Source organism: Heterodontus francisci, chromosome 39, assembly GCF_036365525.1.
Source record: "Heterodontus francisci isolate sHetFra1 chromosome 39, sHetFra1.hap1, whole genome shotgun sequence".
In the NCBI taxonomy this organism is placed as follows: domain Eukaryota; kingdom Metazoa; phylum Chordata; class Chondrichthyes; order Heterodontiformes; family Heterodontidae; genus Heterodontus; species Heterodontus francisci.
This window is the reverse complement of record NC_090409.1, coordinates 40,712,277-40,730,363: the sequence shown is the minus strand read 5'-3', so window position 1 is coordinate 40,730,363 and position 18,087 is coordinate 40,712,277. Positions and strand designations below refer to the sequence as shown.

The 18,087-nt window shown below is 53.1% G+C and overlaps 1 protein-coding gene across 2 annotated transcripts in view; it reads right to left on the bottom strand.

Moving 5' to 3' along the window:
- LOC137352774 (B-cell receptor CD22-like) overlaps positions 1–18,087 on the bottom strand; it is a 76,843-nt gene that overhangs the window by 12,944 nt on the left and 45,812 nt on the right. For both annotated transcript variants that reach the window (XM_068018580.1, XM_068018579.1), the window contains exons 7-16: positions 16,493–16,575; positions 16,220–16,436; positions 14,934–15,215; positions 12,647–12,937; positions 11,595–11,861; positions 9,840–10,106; positions 8,075–8,344; positions 6,036–6,311; positions 4,143–4,230; positions 804–888 (exon numbers count right to left, since the gene is read on the bottom strand). In XM_068018580.1, coding sequence (XP_067874681.1) covers positions 804–888; positions 4,143–4,230; positions 6,036–6,311; positions 8,075–8,344; positions 9,840–10,106; positions 11,595–11,861; positions 12,647–12,937; positions 14,934–15,215; positions 16,220–16,436; positions 16,493–16,575 — 2,126 coding nt within the window. The remainder of the gene's footprint in view (positions 1–803; positions 889–4,142; positions 4,231–6,035; positions 6,312–8,074; positions 8,345–9,839; positions 10,107–11,594; positions 11,862–12,646; positions 12,938–14,933; positions 15,216–16,219; positions 16,437–16,492; positions 16,576–18,087) is intronic.

Below are 18,087 nucleotides of genomic sequence, written 5' to 3'. Positions count from 1 at the left end.
ACTGAGGGAGTGCCGCACTGTCGGGGAGTCAATACTGAGGGAGTGCTGCACTGTCGTAGGGTCAGTACTGAGGGAGTGCTGCACTGTCGCAGGGTCAGTACTGAGGGAGTGCTGCACTGTCGGAGGGTCAGTACTGAGGGAGTGACGCACTGTCGGAGGGTCAGTACTGAGGGAGTGCTGCACTGTCGGAGGGTCAGTACTGAGGGAGTGCCGCACTGTCGGAGGGTCAGTACTGAGGGAGTGCTGCACTGTCGGAGGGTCAGTACTGAGGGAGTGCTGCACTGTCGGAGGGTCAGTACTGAGGGAGTGCTGCACTGTCGGAGGGTCAGTACTGAGGGAGTGCTGCACTGTCGGAGGGTCAGTACTGAGGGAGTGCTGCACTGTCGGAGGGTCAGTACTGAGGGAGTGCTGCACCGTCAGAGGGTCAGTACTGAGGGAGTGCTACACCGTCGGAGGGTCAGTACTGAGGGAGTGGTGCACCGTCGGAGGGTCAGTACTGACTGGAGAGTCTAGAACTAGTGGTGGGGGGGTGGGGGGGGGTCCCAGTCTCAGGATAAGGGGGTCGGCCATTGGGGTCTGAGATGGGAAGAAATGTCTTCACTCAGATTCTCGACCCCAGAGACTTGTAGATGCTCAGTCGTTGAGTATATTCAAGACCGAGACCGAGAGATTTTTGGGCGCTGAGGGAATCGAGGGCTAGGGAGGGAGAGGGGAGTTGAGGTAGATGATCAGCCATGGTCTTATTGGATGGGGGGAGCAAGCTCGAGGGGCAGGGCTTTCACGTTTTTTACGCACTTAATTACCTTATTTTTCTTCATGACAACACTGTAGACGGTATTGGGGACATCATTGTGTTGTCGATTCAGAGAATTGCCTTTTTTTCTCCTCCTTTAGTGAAAAGAAACGCATGTAAACATTCGGGAGAGGTGTGTTCGCTGTTCGAACGCAGATATTTTCATTGGGAATGGAGCAAGGGCAGGTGAAGAGTTATCTATCGTGGAATTTTGAGTATTCGAGTTTGTCAACTCATGGTATCGTACAGCACAGGAGGAGTCCATTCGGCCCGTCGTCCCTGTGCTGGCTCTTTGAAAGATCTATCCAATTATCCCCACTCTCCCCCCACCCCTGCTCTTTCCCCCGCATCGTCCTGCACATTTTTCCCCTTCCAGTATTTCCCCAATTCCCCCCTTTTGAAAGTTACTATTGAATCTGCTTCCACCGCCCTTTCAGGCAGCGCGTTCCAGATCACAACAACTCACTGCGTCAAAAACATTCTCCTCCTCTCCCCCCACCCTCTGGTTCCTTGAACAGTTATTTTCAATCTGTGTCCCTCTGTGTAACAGGCTCGAGAGGGGGCTGAATGGGCCTCCTCCTGTTCCTGTGTAACAGGCTCGAGCGGGGCTGAATGGGCCTCCTCCTGTTCCTGTGTAACAGGCTCGAGAGGGGCTGAATGGGCCTCCTCCTGTTCCTGTGTAACAGGCTCGAGAGGGGGCTGAATGGGCCTCCTCCTGTTCCTGTGTAACAGGCTCGAGGGGGGCTGAATGGACCTCCCCGTTCCTGTGTAACAGGCTCGAGAGGGGCTGAATGGGCCTCCTCCTGTTCCTGTGTAACAGGCCCGAGAGGGGCTGAATGGGCCTCCTCCTGTTCCTGTGTAACAGGGGTGAGAGAGGGGCTGAATGGGCCTCCTCCTGTTCCTGTGTAACAGGCTCGAGAGAGGGCTGAACGGGCCTCCTCCTGTTCCTGTGTAACAGGCTCGAGAGGGGCTGAATGGGCCTCCTCCTGTTCCTGTGTAACAGGCTTGAGAGGGGCTGAATGGGCCTCCTCCTGTTCCTGTGCAACAGGCTTGAGAGGGGCTGAATGGGCCTCCTCCTGTTCCTGTGTAACAGGCTCGAGAAGGGCTGAGTGGGCCTCCTCCTGTTCCTGTGTAACAGGCTCGAGAGGGGCTGAGTGGGCCTCCTCCTGTTCCTGTGTAACAGGCTCGAGAGGGGGCTGAATGGGCCTCCTCCTGTTCCTGTGTAACAGGCTCGAGAAGGGCTGAGTGGGCCTCCTCCTGTTCCTGTGTAACAGGCTCGAGAGGGGCTGAGTGGGCCTCCTCCTGTTCCTGTGTAACAGGGGTGAGAGAGGGGCTGAATGGGCCTCCACCCAGTCTTTGGTCAGGATGCTGCAGGTTCCTGGAGTATGGGTCAGCTTTGATGTTGCAGATTGTCCAGGCCAGGTCCCAGTCATATTCAGATGTCTGTCGATCAATTGCCTTGACTAAATAAAGGTGCCCGGGTGAACACAGTTACTGGATTCAGTATCTCCCCCTACCCTTTTCGCTCTGAAATTTGATGAAATTTGAAACTCTACGAAATATTCCCAGAATTGAAAACAGGCAGGAGAGAACAGCGAGGGGGAAAGGTAGATTCATTAACAGCGAACTCATCAAATCTACAAGCATAGAAAATGGACATTCGGCCCATCTGCTCCCGTGCTGGTGTTTCTGCCCCACACGAGCCTCCTCCCCACCCCCCCTCTCCATCTCACCCTATCACCATATCCTTCTATTCCTTTCTCCCTCATGTGTTTATCCAGCTTCCCCTTAAAATACATCGATACTATTCACCTCAACCACTCCCTGTGGGAGCGAGTTCCACATTCTCACCACTCTCTGGGGAAAGAGGTTTCTCCGGAATTCCCCATCGGATTTATTAGTGACTGTCTTATATTGATGGCCCCGAGTTCTGGTCTCTGCGCACACAACTGGAAGCATCCTCTCTACCAAGGTGTATGGAGACCGGAACTGTGCACAGTGCTCCAAGTGTGGTCTAACCAAGGTATATGGAGACTGGAACTGTGCACAGTGCTCCAAGTGTGGTCTAACCAAGGTATATGGAGACCGGAACTGTGCACAGTGCTCCGAGTGTGGTCTAACAAAGGTATATGGAGACCGGAACTGTGCACAGTGCTCCAAGTGTGGTCTAACCAAGGTATATGGAGACCGGAACTGTGCACAGTGCTCCGAGTGTGGTCTAACCAAGGTATATGGAGACTGGAACTGTGCACAGTGCTCCGAGTGTGGTCTAACCAAGGTATATGGAGACTGGAACTGTGCACAGTGCTCCGAGTGTGGTCTAACCAAGGTATATGGAGACTGGAACTGTGCACAGTGCTCCGAGTGTGGTCTAACCAAGGTATATGGAGACTGGAACTGTGCACAGTGCTCCGAGTGTATTCTTACCGAGGTATATGGAGACTGGAACTGTGCACAGTGCTCCGAGTGTGGTCTAACCGAGGTATATGGAGACCGGAACTGTGCACAGTGCTCCGAGTGTGGTCTAACCGAGGTATATGGAGACCGGAACTGTGCACAGTGCTCCGAGTGTGGTCTAACCGAGGTATATGGAGACCGGAACTGTGCACAGTGCTCCCAGTGTGGTCCAACCAAGGTATATGGAGACCGGAACTGTGCACAGTGCTCCCAGTGTGGTCTAACCGAGGTATATGGAGACCGGAACTGTGCACAGTGCTCCGAGTGTGGTCTAACCAAGGTATATGGAGACCGGAACTGTGCACAGTGCTCCCAGTGTGGTCTAACCGAGGGATATGGAGACGGGAACTGTGCACAGTGCTCCGAGTGTGGTCTAACCAAGGTATATGGAGACCGGAACTGTGCACAGTGCTCCCAGTGTGGTCTAACCGAGGGATATGGAGACGGGAACTGTGCACAGTGCTCCGAGTGTGGTCTAACCAAGGTATATGGAGACTGGAACTGTGCACTGTGCTCCGAGTGTGGTCTAACCAAGGTATATGGAGATCGGAACTGTGCACAGTGCTCCGAGTGTGGTCTAACCAAAGTATATGGAGACTGGAACTGTGCACAGTGCTCCGAGTGTGGTCTAACCAAGGTATATGGAGACCGGAACTGTGCACAGTGCTCCGAGTGTGGTCTAACCAAGGTATATGGAGACCGGAACTGTGCACAGTGCTCCGAGTGTGGTCTAACCATGGTATATGGAGACGGGAACTGTGCACAGTGCTCCGAGTGTGGTCTAACCAAGGCATGAGACTTGTTATGGGTTGCTTTGATTCTTGGCATTTGAGAAAATTGACTATGAATGTCCTGTAATGTTATATGTTATATATATTATGAATCTACTTACTTTATGAAAATTCCCGTCACAAAAGCCACCAGAAGTACGAAGAACACCAGCAGAGCCAGAATAATGAATCTCAGATTGATGTAACTGGCTGTTATAAAGAAAATTAATCACAGGATAAGTGGTATAAGTAACGACCTTGAATCACCCATCTCCTGACCTCATTACAGCCTTGGTTCAAACATGGACAAAAGAGCTGAACTCAAGAGGTGAGGTGAGAGTGACTGCCCTTGACATCAAGGCAGCATTTGACTTAGTGTGACACCAAGGAGCCCGAGCAAAACTGGAGTCAATGTGAATCAGGGGGAAAACCCTCCGCTGGCTGGAGTCACACCTAGCGCAAAGGAAGATGACTGTGGTTGTTGGAGGTCATTCATCTGAGCCCCAGGTCAACACTGCAGGAGTTCCTCAGGGTAGTGTCCTAGGCCCAACCATCTTCAGCTGCTTCATCAATGACCTTCCTTCAATCATAAGGTCAGAAGTGGGGATGTTCGCTGATGATTTATAATTTTTGTTCAATTCATTCTCGAGATGCAGGGGTCGCTAGTATTGATGCCCGTCCTGAGATGTCCTCAACACCATCCAGGACAAAGCAGCCCGCTTGATTGGCACCCCATCCACAAACATTCACCCCCTCCACCACCGACGCACAGTGGCAGCAGTGTGTACCATCTACAAGATGCACTGCAGCAACGCACCAAGGCTCCTTCGACAGCGCCGCCCAAACCCGTGACCTCTACCAACTAGAAGGACAAGGGCAGCAGATGCATGGGAACACCACCACCTGCAAGTTCCCCTCCAAGTCTCACACCATCCTGACTTGGAACTATATCACATTTGCCATTCAATAAGATCTGATCTTCCATCTCCACTCCCCTTTCCCTCCCTATCCCTCGATTCCCTCTGCGCATAAAAATCTCTCGATCTCAGTCTTGAATCCACTCAACGACTGAGCATCTACAGCCCTCTGGGGTAGAGAATTCCAGAGATTCACAACCCTCTGAGTGAAGACATTTCTCCCCATCTCAGTCCCCAATGGCCGACCCCCTTATCCTGAGACTGACCCCACCACCACTAGTTCTAGACTCTCTGGCGGGGGGGAAAACAGCCTCTCAACATCTACCCTGTCAAACCCTCTGAGAATTTTACACGTTTCAATGAGATCACCTCTCATTCTTCCAAACTCCAGAGAATATCGGCCCATTCTGCTCAATCTCCCCTCATCGGACAACCCCCTCCTCCCGGGTATCAGTCTGGTGAACCGTCATTACACTCTCTCTAAGGCAAGTCTATCCTTCATTAGGTAAGGAGACCAGGATTGTACACAGTGCTCCAGGTGTGTTCTTACCATTGCTTCCTGCTATCGATTTTGGGACACTTGTTAGCTGCCGTTTCTAAGGACCCTGGACAGCAACTGTCTCTGCTTGGTCCAATCATGGGCCCCAAATTGCGTTAAAATGTTTTTAGTTTAGTTTAGAGATACAGCACTGAAACAGGCCCTTCGGCCCACCGAGTCTGTGCCGACCATCAACCACCCATTTATACTAATCCTACACTAATCCCATATTCCTACCACATCTTCACCTGTCCCTATATTCCCCTACCACTTACCTATACTGGGGGCAATTTATAATGGCCAATTAACCTATCAACCTGCAAGTCTTTGGCATGTGGGAGGAAACCGGAGCACCCGGAGGAAACCCACGCAGACACAGGGAGAACTTGCAAACTCCACACAGGCAGTACCCGGAATTGAAGCCGGGTCGCTGGAGCTGTGAGGCTGGGGTGCTAACCACTGCGCCACTGTGCCGTCCCTAAGTTTTGGCACTTAACAACGTGCTTTGCAGTGAAGTGTCGAAGAGTTGGCATTGACCACTATCCAGCATGTGTACTTACTCTGAACGTCTATCCTGCACCCCTCTGACAACTGGCTTCGGACTTTGTTCTGAGCCTCGCAGAAATACAGACCCTCCTTCTCGCGAGTGATTTTGTACAACGTTAGATCATTACTGGACGGCTGTAAGCTGATTGTTGTGCCTCCTTGCCTCCAGGTCCACCGGAATGAGCTGACTGGAGGATTACCTTCACTGCTACAAGTCAGCGTGACGTTGTCCCCGTCCCTTATTGCGTTCCTTGGCCGAGTGATTGAGACCTTGGTGTTCCGAGGGCCATCTGAATGAAGAGGCAAAGATGCTAAGAGGGATCTCGACAGCACCTCGCACGTAACAAGACATTCCGAGGCTCAATCACACGGGCGACATTTGACCCTGAGCCACCTCTGAGGGACCGTCGACCAAAAGCTCGGTCAGAGAGGTCTGTTTTTTTAAGGAGCGTCATAAAGGATTGGAGAGAGAGAGAGAGAGAGGCGGAGAGGTTTAGGGAGGGAATTCCAGAGCTTAGGGCCCCCAGGCAGCTGAAGGCACGGCCGCCAATGGTGGAGCGATGGGAATCGGGGGATGGGCAAGAGGCCGGAATTGGAGGGAGCGCAGAGATCTCGGAGGGTTGCAGGGGCTGGAGGAGGTTACAGAGATAGGGAGGGTTGTAGGGGTTGGAGGAGGTTACAGAGATAAGAAGGGTTGTTGGGGCTGGAGGAGGTTACAGAGATAGGGAGGGTTGGAGGGGTTGGAGGAGGTTACAGAGATAAGAAGGGTTGTAGGGGCTGGAGGAGGTTACATAGATAAGGAGGGTTGTAGGGGCTGGAGGAGGTTACATAGATAGGGAGGGTTGTAGGGGCTGGAGGAGGTTACAGAGATAAGGAGGGTTGTAGGGGCTGGAGGAGGTTACAGAGATAGGGAGGGTTGTAGGGGGCCGGAGGAGGTTACAGAGATAGGGAGGGTTGTAGGGGCTGGAGGAGGTTACAGAGATAGGGAGGGTTGTAGGGGGCCGGAGGAGGTTACAGAGATAGGGAGGGTTGTAGGGGCTGGAGGAGGTTACAGAGATAGGGAGGGATGTAGGGGGCCGGAGGAGGTTTCAGAGATAGGGAGGGTTGTAGGGGGCCGGAGGAGGTTACAGAGATAGGGAGGGTTGTAGGGGCTGGAGGAGGTTACAGAGATAGGGAGGATTGTAGGGACTGGAGGAGGTTACAGAGGTAGGGAGGGTTGTAGGGGCTGGAGGAGGTTACAGAGACAGGGAGGATTGTAGGGACTGGAGGAGGTTACAGAGGTAGGGAGGGTTGTAGGGGCTGGAGGAGGTTACAGAGACAGGGAGGATTGTAGGGACTGGAGGAGGTTACAGAGGTAGGGAGGGTTGTAGGGGCTGGAGGAGGTTACAGAGACAGGGAGGATTGTAGGGACTGGAGGAGGTTACAGAGATAGGGAGGGTTGCAGGGGTCTGGAGGAGGTTACAGAGATAGGGAGGGTTGTAGGGGTCTGGAGGAGGTTACAGAGATAGGGAGGGTTGTAGGGGTCTGGAGGAGGTTACAGAGATAGGGAGGGTTGTAGGGGCTGGAGGAGGTTACAGAGGTAGTGAGGCGGAGTGAGGAGACCATGGATGGATTTGAAAACGAGGGATGAGAATTCTAACATCGAGGTGTTGCTGGACCGGGAGCGGGGTAGGTCAGCGAGCGCCAGTGGGTGACGGGTAAACGGGACTGGGTGCGGGTCAGGACACGGAGTGGGGTTGCAGCAGAGTTTGGGAAGGGCTGAAGTTTACGGAGGGTGGAACAGGGGAGAGCGGAGAGGAGAGCGTTGGAACAGTCTAGTCTGGAGGGATACAAACGCAGGAACGAGGGTTTCGGCCGCAGCTGAGTTGAGGCGGACGGGCGACGCTACGGAGGTGGAGGCAGGTGGGCTTCGCCAAGTTATGGACAGTGAGACTGGGAATCTCAGCTTGAGGGTCAAACCCGGAGCTAATCCTCGAGCAAGGGGAGGGCTTGCGACGGACAAGGAGGGGCTACAACTTGTAAGAGGCCAATTCAGCGAAACGCAAGGACTCACACAAGACGTTAATGTGGATAGGCTGGGAGATCCAATGTCCCATCATGTTTTCCGCCTTACAATAATATTGTCCCGAATGCTGTGAGCTGACGCGATGTAGAGTCAGTGTCTGGCCTGTCTCTATGATGGGACTGTTATTCACACTGCCCTTATACCAGGTGTATTGTGGTGGGTGGCTGCTCCTGGAGTTACACGTGAATGTAACCATCTTCCCTTCCACTACCTCTTCTGAAGACTCACTACTCACCACCTTCGTGTCTTTCGGAGGGTCTGTAAGGTGAACAGAATCTGGGTCAGTCACAGTGAGAGCAGCAAGGCGGAAGAACTTCGAGGACCAATCACCTGACACCCTCATCGTCTTTCCATACTGTCCCCGAAATATTAAACAACCTCCCCTTGCGCAGGAGACCCACCAGGAATACATTGCGTCTGCAGCAGAGAAACAGGCCATTCGGCCCATCTGCTCCCGTGCTGGTGTTTCTGCCCCACACGAGCCTCCTCCCACCACCCCCCCCCCCCCCCAACTCACCCTATCACCATATCATTCTATTCCTTTCTCCCTCATGTGTTTATCCAGCTTCCCCCTTAAATACATCGATACTGTTCACCTCAACCACTCCCTGTGGGAGCGAGTTCCACATTCTCACCACTCTCTGGGGAAAGAGATTTCTCCGGAATTCCCCATTGGATTTATTAGTGACTGTCTTATATTGATGGCCCCGAGTTGTGGTCTCTCCCCCCACACAACTGGAAGCATCCTCTCCACCAAGGTATATGGAGACCGGAACTGTGCACAGTGCTCCAAGTGTGGTCTAACCAAGGTATATGGAGACCGGAACTGTGCTCAGTGCTCCAAGTGTGGTCTAACCAAGGTATATGGAGACTGGAACTGTGCACAGTGCTCCAAGTGTGGTCTAACCAAGTTATATGGAGACCGGAACTGTGCACAGCGTTCCGAGTGTGGTCTAGCCGAGGGATATGGAGACCGGAACTGTGCACAGTGCTCCAAGTGTGGTCCAACCAAGGTATATGGAGACTGGAACTGTGCACAGTGGTCCAAGTGTGGTCTAACCAAGGGATATGGAGACTGGAACTGTGCACAGTGGTCCAAGTGTGGTCTAACCAAGGTATATGGAGACCTGAACTGTGCACAGTGCTCCAAGTGTGGTCCAACCAAGGTATATGGAGACTGGAACTGTGCACAGTGGTCGAAGTGTGGTCTAACCAAGGGATATGGAGACCGGAACTGTGCACAGTGCTCCAAGTGTGGTCCAACCAAGGTATATGGAGACTGGAACTGTGCACAGTGCTCCAAGTGTGGTCTAACCAAGGGAGATGGAGACCGGAACTGTGCACAGTGCTCCGAGTGTGGTCTAACCGAGGGAGATGGAGACCGGAACTGTGCTCAGTGCTCCGAGCGTGGTCTAACCGAGGGAGATGGAGACCGGAACTGTGCTCAGTGCTCCGAGCGTGGTCTAACCGAGGGAGATGGAGACCGGAACTGTGCACAGTGCTCCGAGCGTGGTCTAACCGAGGGAGATGGAGACCGGAACTGTGCACAGTGCTCCGAGCGTGGTCTAACCGAGGGCGATGGAGACCGGAACTGTGCACAGTGCTCCGAGTGTGGTCTAACCAAGGGAGATGGAGACCGGAACTGTGCACAGTGCTCCGAGTGTGGTCTAACCGAGGGAGATGGAGACCGGAACTGTGAACACTATTCACTGTATAGATTGGGTCGCAGGTTTATCAAACTTTCAAGACTTACAATTTACGTGAATCCGTTTGGCTGCAGACTCCTGGGTTCCAATGGTATTCTGTGCCTGGCAGTAATAGTTACAAGACACATCATCACTTGTAATTTTCCAGCTAAGTGACGGTGATTTTTCTGAGAGATTTCTGTCCCCTCTGTTGCATCTCTTCCTCCAGTGAAAGGTATATGCCACAGGATTTGCGTTGTTCACACAACTGAAGAGGATGACATCTCCTTCATCGGCTGAATCCACGGAAATGATCTCCACGTTTCTGGGCGGATCTGTGAAGAATTAATTTGTTCAAACGTTTTTCCACTGATTACATCCAGCAAATATTCTCAAGAGGAAAAGTGGGGGTAAATAATTTAAAAAAAAAAAAGAACTCAATCTGAAATGAAAACAATAAATGGCACAAATAGAACAACAGCAGCAAACGTTGTGCATTAATATAGCGCCTTTGTATTGGAAAAAAACAATGCAAGCTGTTTCGCAGGAGCGTAAATCAGACAAATGTTGACCCCCGAGCCACGTCAGGTGATATCAGGGACCGGCGACCAAACGCTCGGGTCAGAGAGGTCGGTTTTTTAAGGAGCGTCTTAAAGGAGGAGAGAGAGAGAGAGAGGCGGAGAGGTTTAGGGAGGGAATTCCAGAGCTTAAGGCCCCCAGGCAGCTGAAGGCACGGCCGACAGTGGTGGGGAGATGGGAATCGGGGGATGGGCGAGAGGGCGGAATTGGAGGAGAGCGCAGAGATCTCGGAGGGTTGTAGGGGCTGGAGGAGGTTACAGAGATAGGGAGGGGTGTAGGGGCTGGAGGTGGTTACAGAGATAGGGAGGGATGTAGGGGCTGGAGGAGGTTACAGAGATAGGGAGGGTTGTAGGGGCTGGAGGTGGTTACAGAGATAGGGAGGGATGTAGGGGCTGGAGGAGGTTACAGAGATAGGGAGGGTTGTAGGGGCTGGAGGAGGTTACAGAGATAGGGAGGGTTGCAGGTGATGGAGGAGGTAACAGAGATAGGGAAGGTTGTAGGGGCTGGAGAAGGTTACAGAGATAGGGAGGGTTGTAGGGGCTGGAAGAGGTTACAGAGATAGGGAGGGTTGTAGGGGCTGGAGGAAGTTACAGAGATAGGGAGGGTTGGAGGGGGCTGGAGGAGGTTACAGAGATAGGGAGGGTTGTCGGGGCTGGAGGAGGTTACAGAGTTAGGGAGGGTTGTCGGGGCTGGAGGAGGCTTCAGAGATAGGGAGGGTTGTCGGGGCTGGAGGAGGTTTCAGAGATAGGGAGGGTTGTCGGGGCTGGAGGAGGTTTCAGAGATAGGGAGGGTTGTCGGGGCTGGAGGAGGTTACAGAGATAGGGAGGTTTGTAGGGGGCTGGAGGAGGTTACAGAGATAGGGAGGGTTGTAGGGGCTGGAGGAGGTTACAGAGATAGGGAGGTTTGTAGGGGCTGGAGGAGGTTACAGAGATAGGGAGGGTTGTCGGGGCTGGAGGAGGTTACAGAGATAGGGAGGTTTGTAGGGGCTGGAGGAGGTTACAGAGATAGGGAGGGTTGGAGGGGGCTGGAGGAGGTTACAGAGACAGGGAGGGTTGTCGGGGCTGGAGGAGGTTACAGAGATAGGGAGGGTTGTCGGGGCTGGAGGAGGTTACAGCGATAGGGAAGGGGAGAGGAGGGGATTTGAAAACATGATTGAGAATGTGAAACTAGGGTCATGTTGGTAAGTGGAGAATATTTCACATTTTCTCGGTTTGATATCACAATATCACAGTGGCAACACTTACACTGAACATCGAAGAGTTTAGGTTCAGACTCCTTTTCACCGAGCAGATTTTTTGCCGTACAGAAATAGACACATGCAGCTTGTTCCAGTGAAACTCTTACACTGCATACTGAGCTTGGAGGGCACGGAACTGATGAATCTCCATTGCATTTCCTCCTCCAGCTGTATGTTTGCACTGCTGGATAAGCACTGCACTGACAACGTAAAATAATATATCGACCATCTTGAGCAAAAGACGGAGCATTGATTTTCACATCGGTTGGAGCATCTGCAAGGAGAAAACTGTTTCGGTTTATACTGTTTAGTGATGTTGGTTGAGGGATAAATATTGTCCCCAGGACATCGGGAAGAACTCCCGCCCCCGTTCTTCTTCCAAATAGTGGCCGTGGGATCTTTTACACCCACCTGAGAGGGCAGACGGGGGCCTCGGTTTAATGTCTCATCTGAAAAACGGCACCTCCGACAGTGCGGCACTCCCTCAGTACTGACACTCCGACAGTGCGGCACTCCCTCAGTACTGATCCTCCGACAGTGCGGCACTCCCTCAATACTAACCCTCCGACAGTGCAGCACTCCCTCAGTACTGACCCTCCGACAGTGCCGCACTCCCTCAGCACTGACCCACCGACAGTGCGGCACTCCCTCAGTACTGACCCCGCGACAGTGCGGCACTCCCTCAGTACTGACCCTCCGACAGTGCGGCACTCCCTCAGCACTGACCCTGCGACAGTGCGGCACTCCCTCAGCACTGACCCACCGACAGTGCGGCACTCCCTCAGTACTGACCCTCCGACAGTGCGGCACTCCCTCAGTACTGACCCTCCGACAGTGCGGCACTCCCTCAGTACTGACCCTCCGACAGTGCAGTACTTCCTCAGTACTGACCCTCCGTCAGTGCGGCACTCCCTCACTACTGACCTTCCGACAGTGCAGCGCTCCCTCAGTACTGACCCTCCGACAGTGCAGCACTCCCGATATTCATTGAAGAGATCAGGAAACAACAAAAGGATTGGCGAGTGAGGACTCAGGAAAGGAAAGCTGTGGGTTACTCACATTGGATGTCAATCCTTAGGCTGTCGGAATCCCCTTGTCCAATTTTGTTTTTTGCCTGACAGTAGTAGTCACCACTGTTCTGTGGATTGATGTTGTGAAATACCAAAGTCTGATCACCCTCTGTCTGATAAGAATAACCATGCCTCTTGAACCATTGGTAGGTCAGGACTGGTGGATCACTGTTGGTACTCACACAGGTCACATTCACATCATCAGTCTCGTTCAGATTTTTTAAGTCCTTAACCTTTTCCCCATTGACACTGTAAGTAATTCGAAAATCCCTGGGTCGATCTGAAACAGAGGTTGAAAACTGGAGCAGTTATTATTGAGAACAAGTTGAATTATTTTCTGATGTTCATTTTATATCACGTCTCCAGCCCAGAATCAGGCCGTTCGGCCCATCCGCTCCCGTGCTGGTGTTTCTGCTCCACACGAGCCTCCTCCCCACCCCCGCTCTCTCCATCTCACCCTATCACCATATCCTTCTATTCCTTTCTCCCTCATGTGTTTATCCAGCTTCCCCTTAAATACATCGATACTATTCACCTCAACCACTCCCTGTGGGAGCGAGTTCCACATTCTCACCACTCTCTGGGGAAAGAGGTTTCTCCGGAATTCCCCATTGGATTTATTAGTGACTGTCTTATATTGATGGACCCGAGTTCTGGTCCCTCCCCCACACACAAGTGGAAACATCTTCTCTACGTCTACCCGATCGAAACCCCCTTCGTCATTTTAAAGACCTCAATCAGGTCACCCCTCAGTCTTCTCTTTTCCAGAGAAAAGACCCCCAGATTGTTCATCCTCTCCTGACAGTTATAACCTCTCAGTTCTGGGATCATCCTTGTGAATCTGTTTCCCACCTTCCTCAAGACCTCGATATCCTCTTTATAATTTGAAGACTGGAACTGTGCACAGTGCTCCCAGTAACATTCGCACCACACAAGTGCCAGGCAATGACCATCTCCAACAAGAGAGAATCTAACCATCTCCCCTTGACATTCAATGGCATTACCATCGCTGAATCCCCCACTATCAACATCCTGGAGGTTACCATTGACCAGAAACTGAACTGGAGGAGCCGTATAAATACCGTGGCTACAAGAGCAGGTCAGAGGCTGGGAATCCTGCGGTGAGTAACTCACCTCCTGACTCCCCAAAGCCTGTCCACCATCTACAAGGCACAAGTCAGGAGTGTGATGGAATACTCTCCACTTGCCTGGATGGGTGCAGCTCCAACAACACTCAAGAAGCTCGACACCATCCAGGACAAAGCAGCCAGCTTGATTGGCACCCCATCTACAAACATTCACTCCCTCCACCACCGACGCACAGTGGCAGCAGTGTGTACCATCTACAAGATGCACTGCAGCAACGCACCAAGGCTCCTTAGACAGCACCTTCCAAACCCGCGACCTCTACCAACTAGAAGGACAAGGGCAGCAGATGCAGGGGAACATCACCACCTGCAAGATCCCCTCCAAGTCACACACCATCCTGACTTGGAACTATATCACCGTTCCTTCACTGTCGCTGGGTCAAAATCCTGGAACTCCCTTCCTAACTGTGGGTGTACCTACCCCACATGGACTGCAGTGGTTCAAGAAGGCAGCTCACCACCACCTTCTCAAGGGGCAATTAGGGATGGGCAATAAATGCTGGTCTGGCCAGTGACGCCCACATCCCATGAATGATTAAAAAAAAAGTGTGGTCTAACGAAAGCATGTCGATGAATTTATCAGAATTGCTCAGGTTTTAATACTGGTTTTACACATTCCAATGTGGACCATGACAGCTGTGCATTTCTCTAGTGCCTTTCCCCACCTCCGGACATCCCATTATGTTACACAACCAATGAAGGACTCTTCTTTTTTTGAAGTGTGCTCACTGTTGTAATGCACAGCAAGATCCCACAAACAGCGATGTGATGATGACCCAGATCACCTGTTTTTCTTTTAGTGATGTCGGTTGAGGGATAAATATTGTCCCCAGGACACCGGGGAGAACTCCCCCTTTCCCCCCCCCACCACCCACTGCTCTTCTTCCAAATAGCGGCCGTGGGATCTTTTACACCCACCCGAGAGGGCAGACGGGGGGGGGGGGGGGGGTGGGGGGGGGGTGCGGCCTCGGCTTAACGTCTCGCTCTTTCCCCAGCGCCTTGCAATTTTTTTTCCCCCTTAGCTGTTGGGAGACAGCTTCGCTTCAGCGACAAGGCAACGTTAAGGAGACTCTGTGTGATTAATGTGGTTACCTTGAAAGAGAATGTTTTACTCTGAAATATACTTACACTGGCCCCACACTCTGATCTCCTCTGACCTGTTGCTGCCGATGTCATTCGAAGCTTCACAGTAGTACACCCCAAAGTCTGCGTAGGAGATTGGAGAAAACGACAGCATCTGACTCCAGCCTACATCAATACCCGTTCCGTTCCTGTACCATCTGTAATCACGGACTGATGGGTTACTGCTCGAGGCCTCACACTTCAAGGTGACGTAATCTCCCTCCTTCATTGGGCTCTCATCTTCTCTCCACTTGACTGTCAGTGAGGCGCTGATGTTCTTGGGGCAGTCTGGAAAAGGGCAGATTGACAGGCGATGAGTTACATCGCACGGACAGCACAGCAACAGGCCATTCTGCCCATTCGGTCCATGCTAGCTCTCAGGCGCCACACCAGCCTCCTCCCGCCCGCCCTTCAGCTCATTGTCTGCTGTCAGGCACACGAGGTGATATTAGGGACCGGCGGCCAGAGTCGGGGTCAAAGAGGTCGGTTTTTTTAAGGAGCGCATTTAAAGGAGAAGAGAGAGAGAGAGGGGCGGAGAGGTTTAGGGAGGGAATTCCAGAGCTGAGGGCCCCCAGGCAGCTGAAGGCACGGCCGCCAATGGTGGAGCGATGGGAATCGGGGGATGGGCAAGAGGCCGGAATTGGAGGAGAGCAGAGATCTTGGAGGGTTGTAGGGACTGGAGGAGGTTACAGCGATAGGGAGGGTTGTAGGGGTTGGAGGAGGTTACAGAGATAGGGAGGGTTGGAGGGGCTGGAGGAGGTTACAGAGATAGGGAGGATTGTAGGGGCTGGGGGAGGTTACAGAGATAGGGAGGGTTGGAGGGGCTGGAGGAGGTTTCAGTGATCGGGAGGGTTGTGGGGACTGGAGGGGTTTTGATGGAGTAAATGAGGAGAAACTGTTCCCAGTGGCGGGAGGGTCGGTAACCAGACGGACACAGATTGAGGATAATGGGTAAAAGAACCAGAGGGGGAGAGGAGAGGAGGAGAATGTTTTTGACGCAGTGAGTTGTTGTGATCTGGTGGAAGCAGATTCAATAGTAACTTTCAAAAGGGGGGAATTGGGGAAATACTGGAAGGGGAAAAATGTGCAGGACGATGGGGGAAAGAGCAGTGGGGGAGGGGAGAGTGGGGACTAATTGGATCGATGGTTCAAAGAGCTAGCACAGGGACGATGGTCCGAATGGACTCTCCTTCAGTGCTCTGCCGTTCTATCCTTTGGTGAAACTGCTCGGGATGCAGGGGGAGTAGGGGGGGGGGGGGTGGGGGGAAGGGGGCGGAGGGTCAGGTACTTACACTTGAGGTCCACCTTCAGCTCACTCACAACAGAATTCCTCTTCAGCCCAAAATGAGCCGTGCATCTCAGCACCTGATCCCGTTCCTCGTATTTCGGGATGAAGGTCACATTGCGGGAATAAATCCATGCATTCTCCCTGTAATCCTGCCAGGTCTCCGACGCGTAGCTCGAGTAAGGGGCATTCCACTCCAAGATCGGGACATCTTCCGGACAAAGGCTGCGCTCGAGTAAGGGGCATTCCACTCCAAGATCGGGACATCTTCCGGACAAAGGCTGCGCACGGAACAGGTGACTCTACTGCTTTCCCCCTCGACAAACCTCCCAGCTGCTTTGATCACTGGCGTTTCCGGATTCTCTGAAAAAAATAGAACAACGAAATGAAGGATTGTTCCGGAATACTTCCTCCAGCTTCATCTCCCCCTTTGCCTCCGATTCTGCAAACTTGTTGCTTCCAGTGACCCTCATTCCAGAGACTTCAGCTGCATAATCGAGGCTGATTCTCTCTCAGTGTCACTGGGGAGGGAGTGCTGCACTGTCGGAGGGTCAGTACTGAGGGAGTGCTGCACTGTCAGAGGGTCAGTACTGAGGGAGTGCTGCACTGTCGGAGGGTCAGTACTGAGGGAGTGCTGCACTGTCGGAGGGTCAGTACTGAGGGAGTGCTGCACTGTCGGAGGGTCAGTACTGAGGGAGTGCTGCACTGTCGGAGGGTCAGTACTGAGGGAGTGCTGCACTGTTGGAGGGGCAGTACAGAGGGAGTGCTGCACTGTCAGAGGGTCAGTACTGATGGAGTGCTGCACTGTCGGAGGGTCAGTACTGAGGGAGTGCTGCACTGTCGGAGGGTCAGTACTGAGGGAGTGCTGCACTGTCGGAGGGTCAGTACTGAGGGAGTGCTGCACTGTCGGAGGGTCAGTACTGAGGGAGTGCTGCACTGTCGGAGGGTCAGTACTGAGGGAGTGCTGCACTGTCGGAGGGTCAGTACTGAGGGAGTGCTGCACTGTTGGAGGGGCAGTACAGAGGGAGTGCTGCACTGTCAGAGGGTCAGTACTGATGGAGTGCTGCACTGTCGGAGGGTCAGTACTGAGGGAGTGCTGCACTGTCGGAGGGTCAGTACTGAGGGAGTGCTGCACTGTCGGAGGGTCAGTACTGAGGGAGTGCTGCACTGTCGGAGGGTCAGTACTGAGGGAGTGCTGCACTGTCGGAGGGTCAGTACTGAGGGAGTGCTGCACTGTCGGAGGGTCAGTACTGAGGGAGTGCTGCACTGTCGGAGGGTCAGTACTGAGGGAGTGCTGCACTGTCGGAGGGTCAGTACTGATGGAGTGCTGCACTGTCGGAGGGTCAGTACTGAGGGAGTGCTGCACTGTCGGAGGGTCAGTACTGAGGGAGTGCTGCACTGTCGGAGGGTCAGTACTGAGGGAGTGCTGCACTGTCGGAGGGTCAGTACTGATGGAGTGCTGCACTGTCGGAGGGTCAGTACTGAGGGAGTGCTGCACTGTCAGAGGGTCAGTACTGAGGGAGCGCTGCACTGTCGGAGGGTCAGTACTGAGGGAGTGCTGCACTGTCGGAGTGTCAGTACTGAGGGAGTGCTGCACTGTCGGAGGGTCAGTACTGAGGGAGTGCTGCACTGTTGGAGGGTCAGTACCGAGGGAGTGCTGCATTGTCGGAGGGTCAGTACTGAGGGAGTGCTGCACTGTCGGAGGGTCAGTACTGAGGGAGCGCTGCACTGTCGGAGGGTCAGTACTGAGGGAGTGCTGCACTGTCGGAGTGTCAGTACTGAGGGAGTGCTACACTGTCGGAGGGTCAGTACTGATGGTGTGCTGCACTGTCGGAGGGTCAGTGCTGATGGAGTCCTGCACTGTCGGTGGGTCAG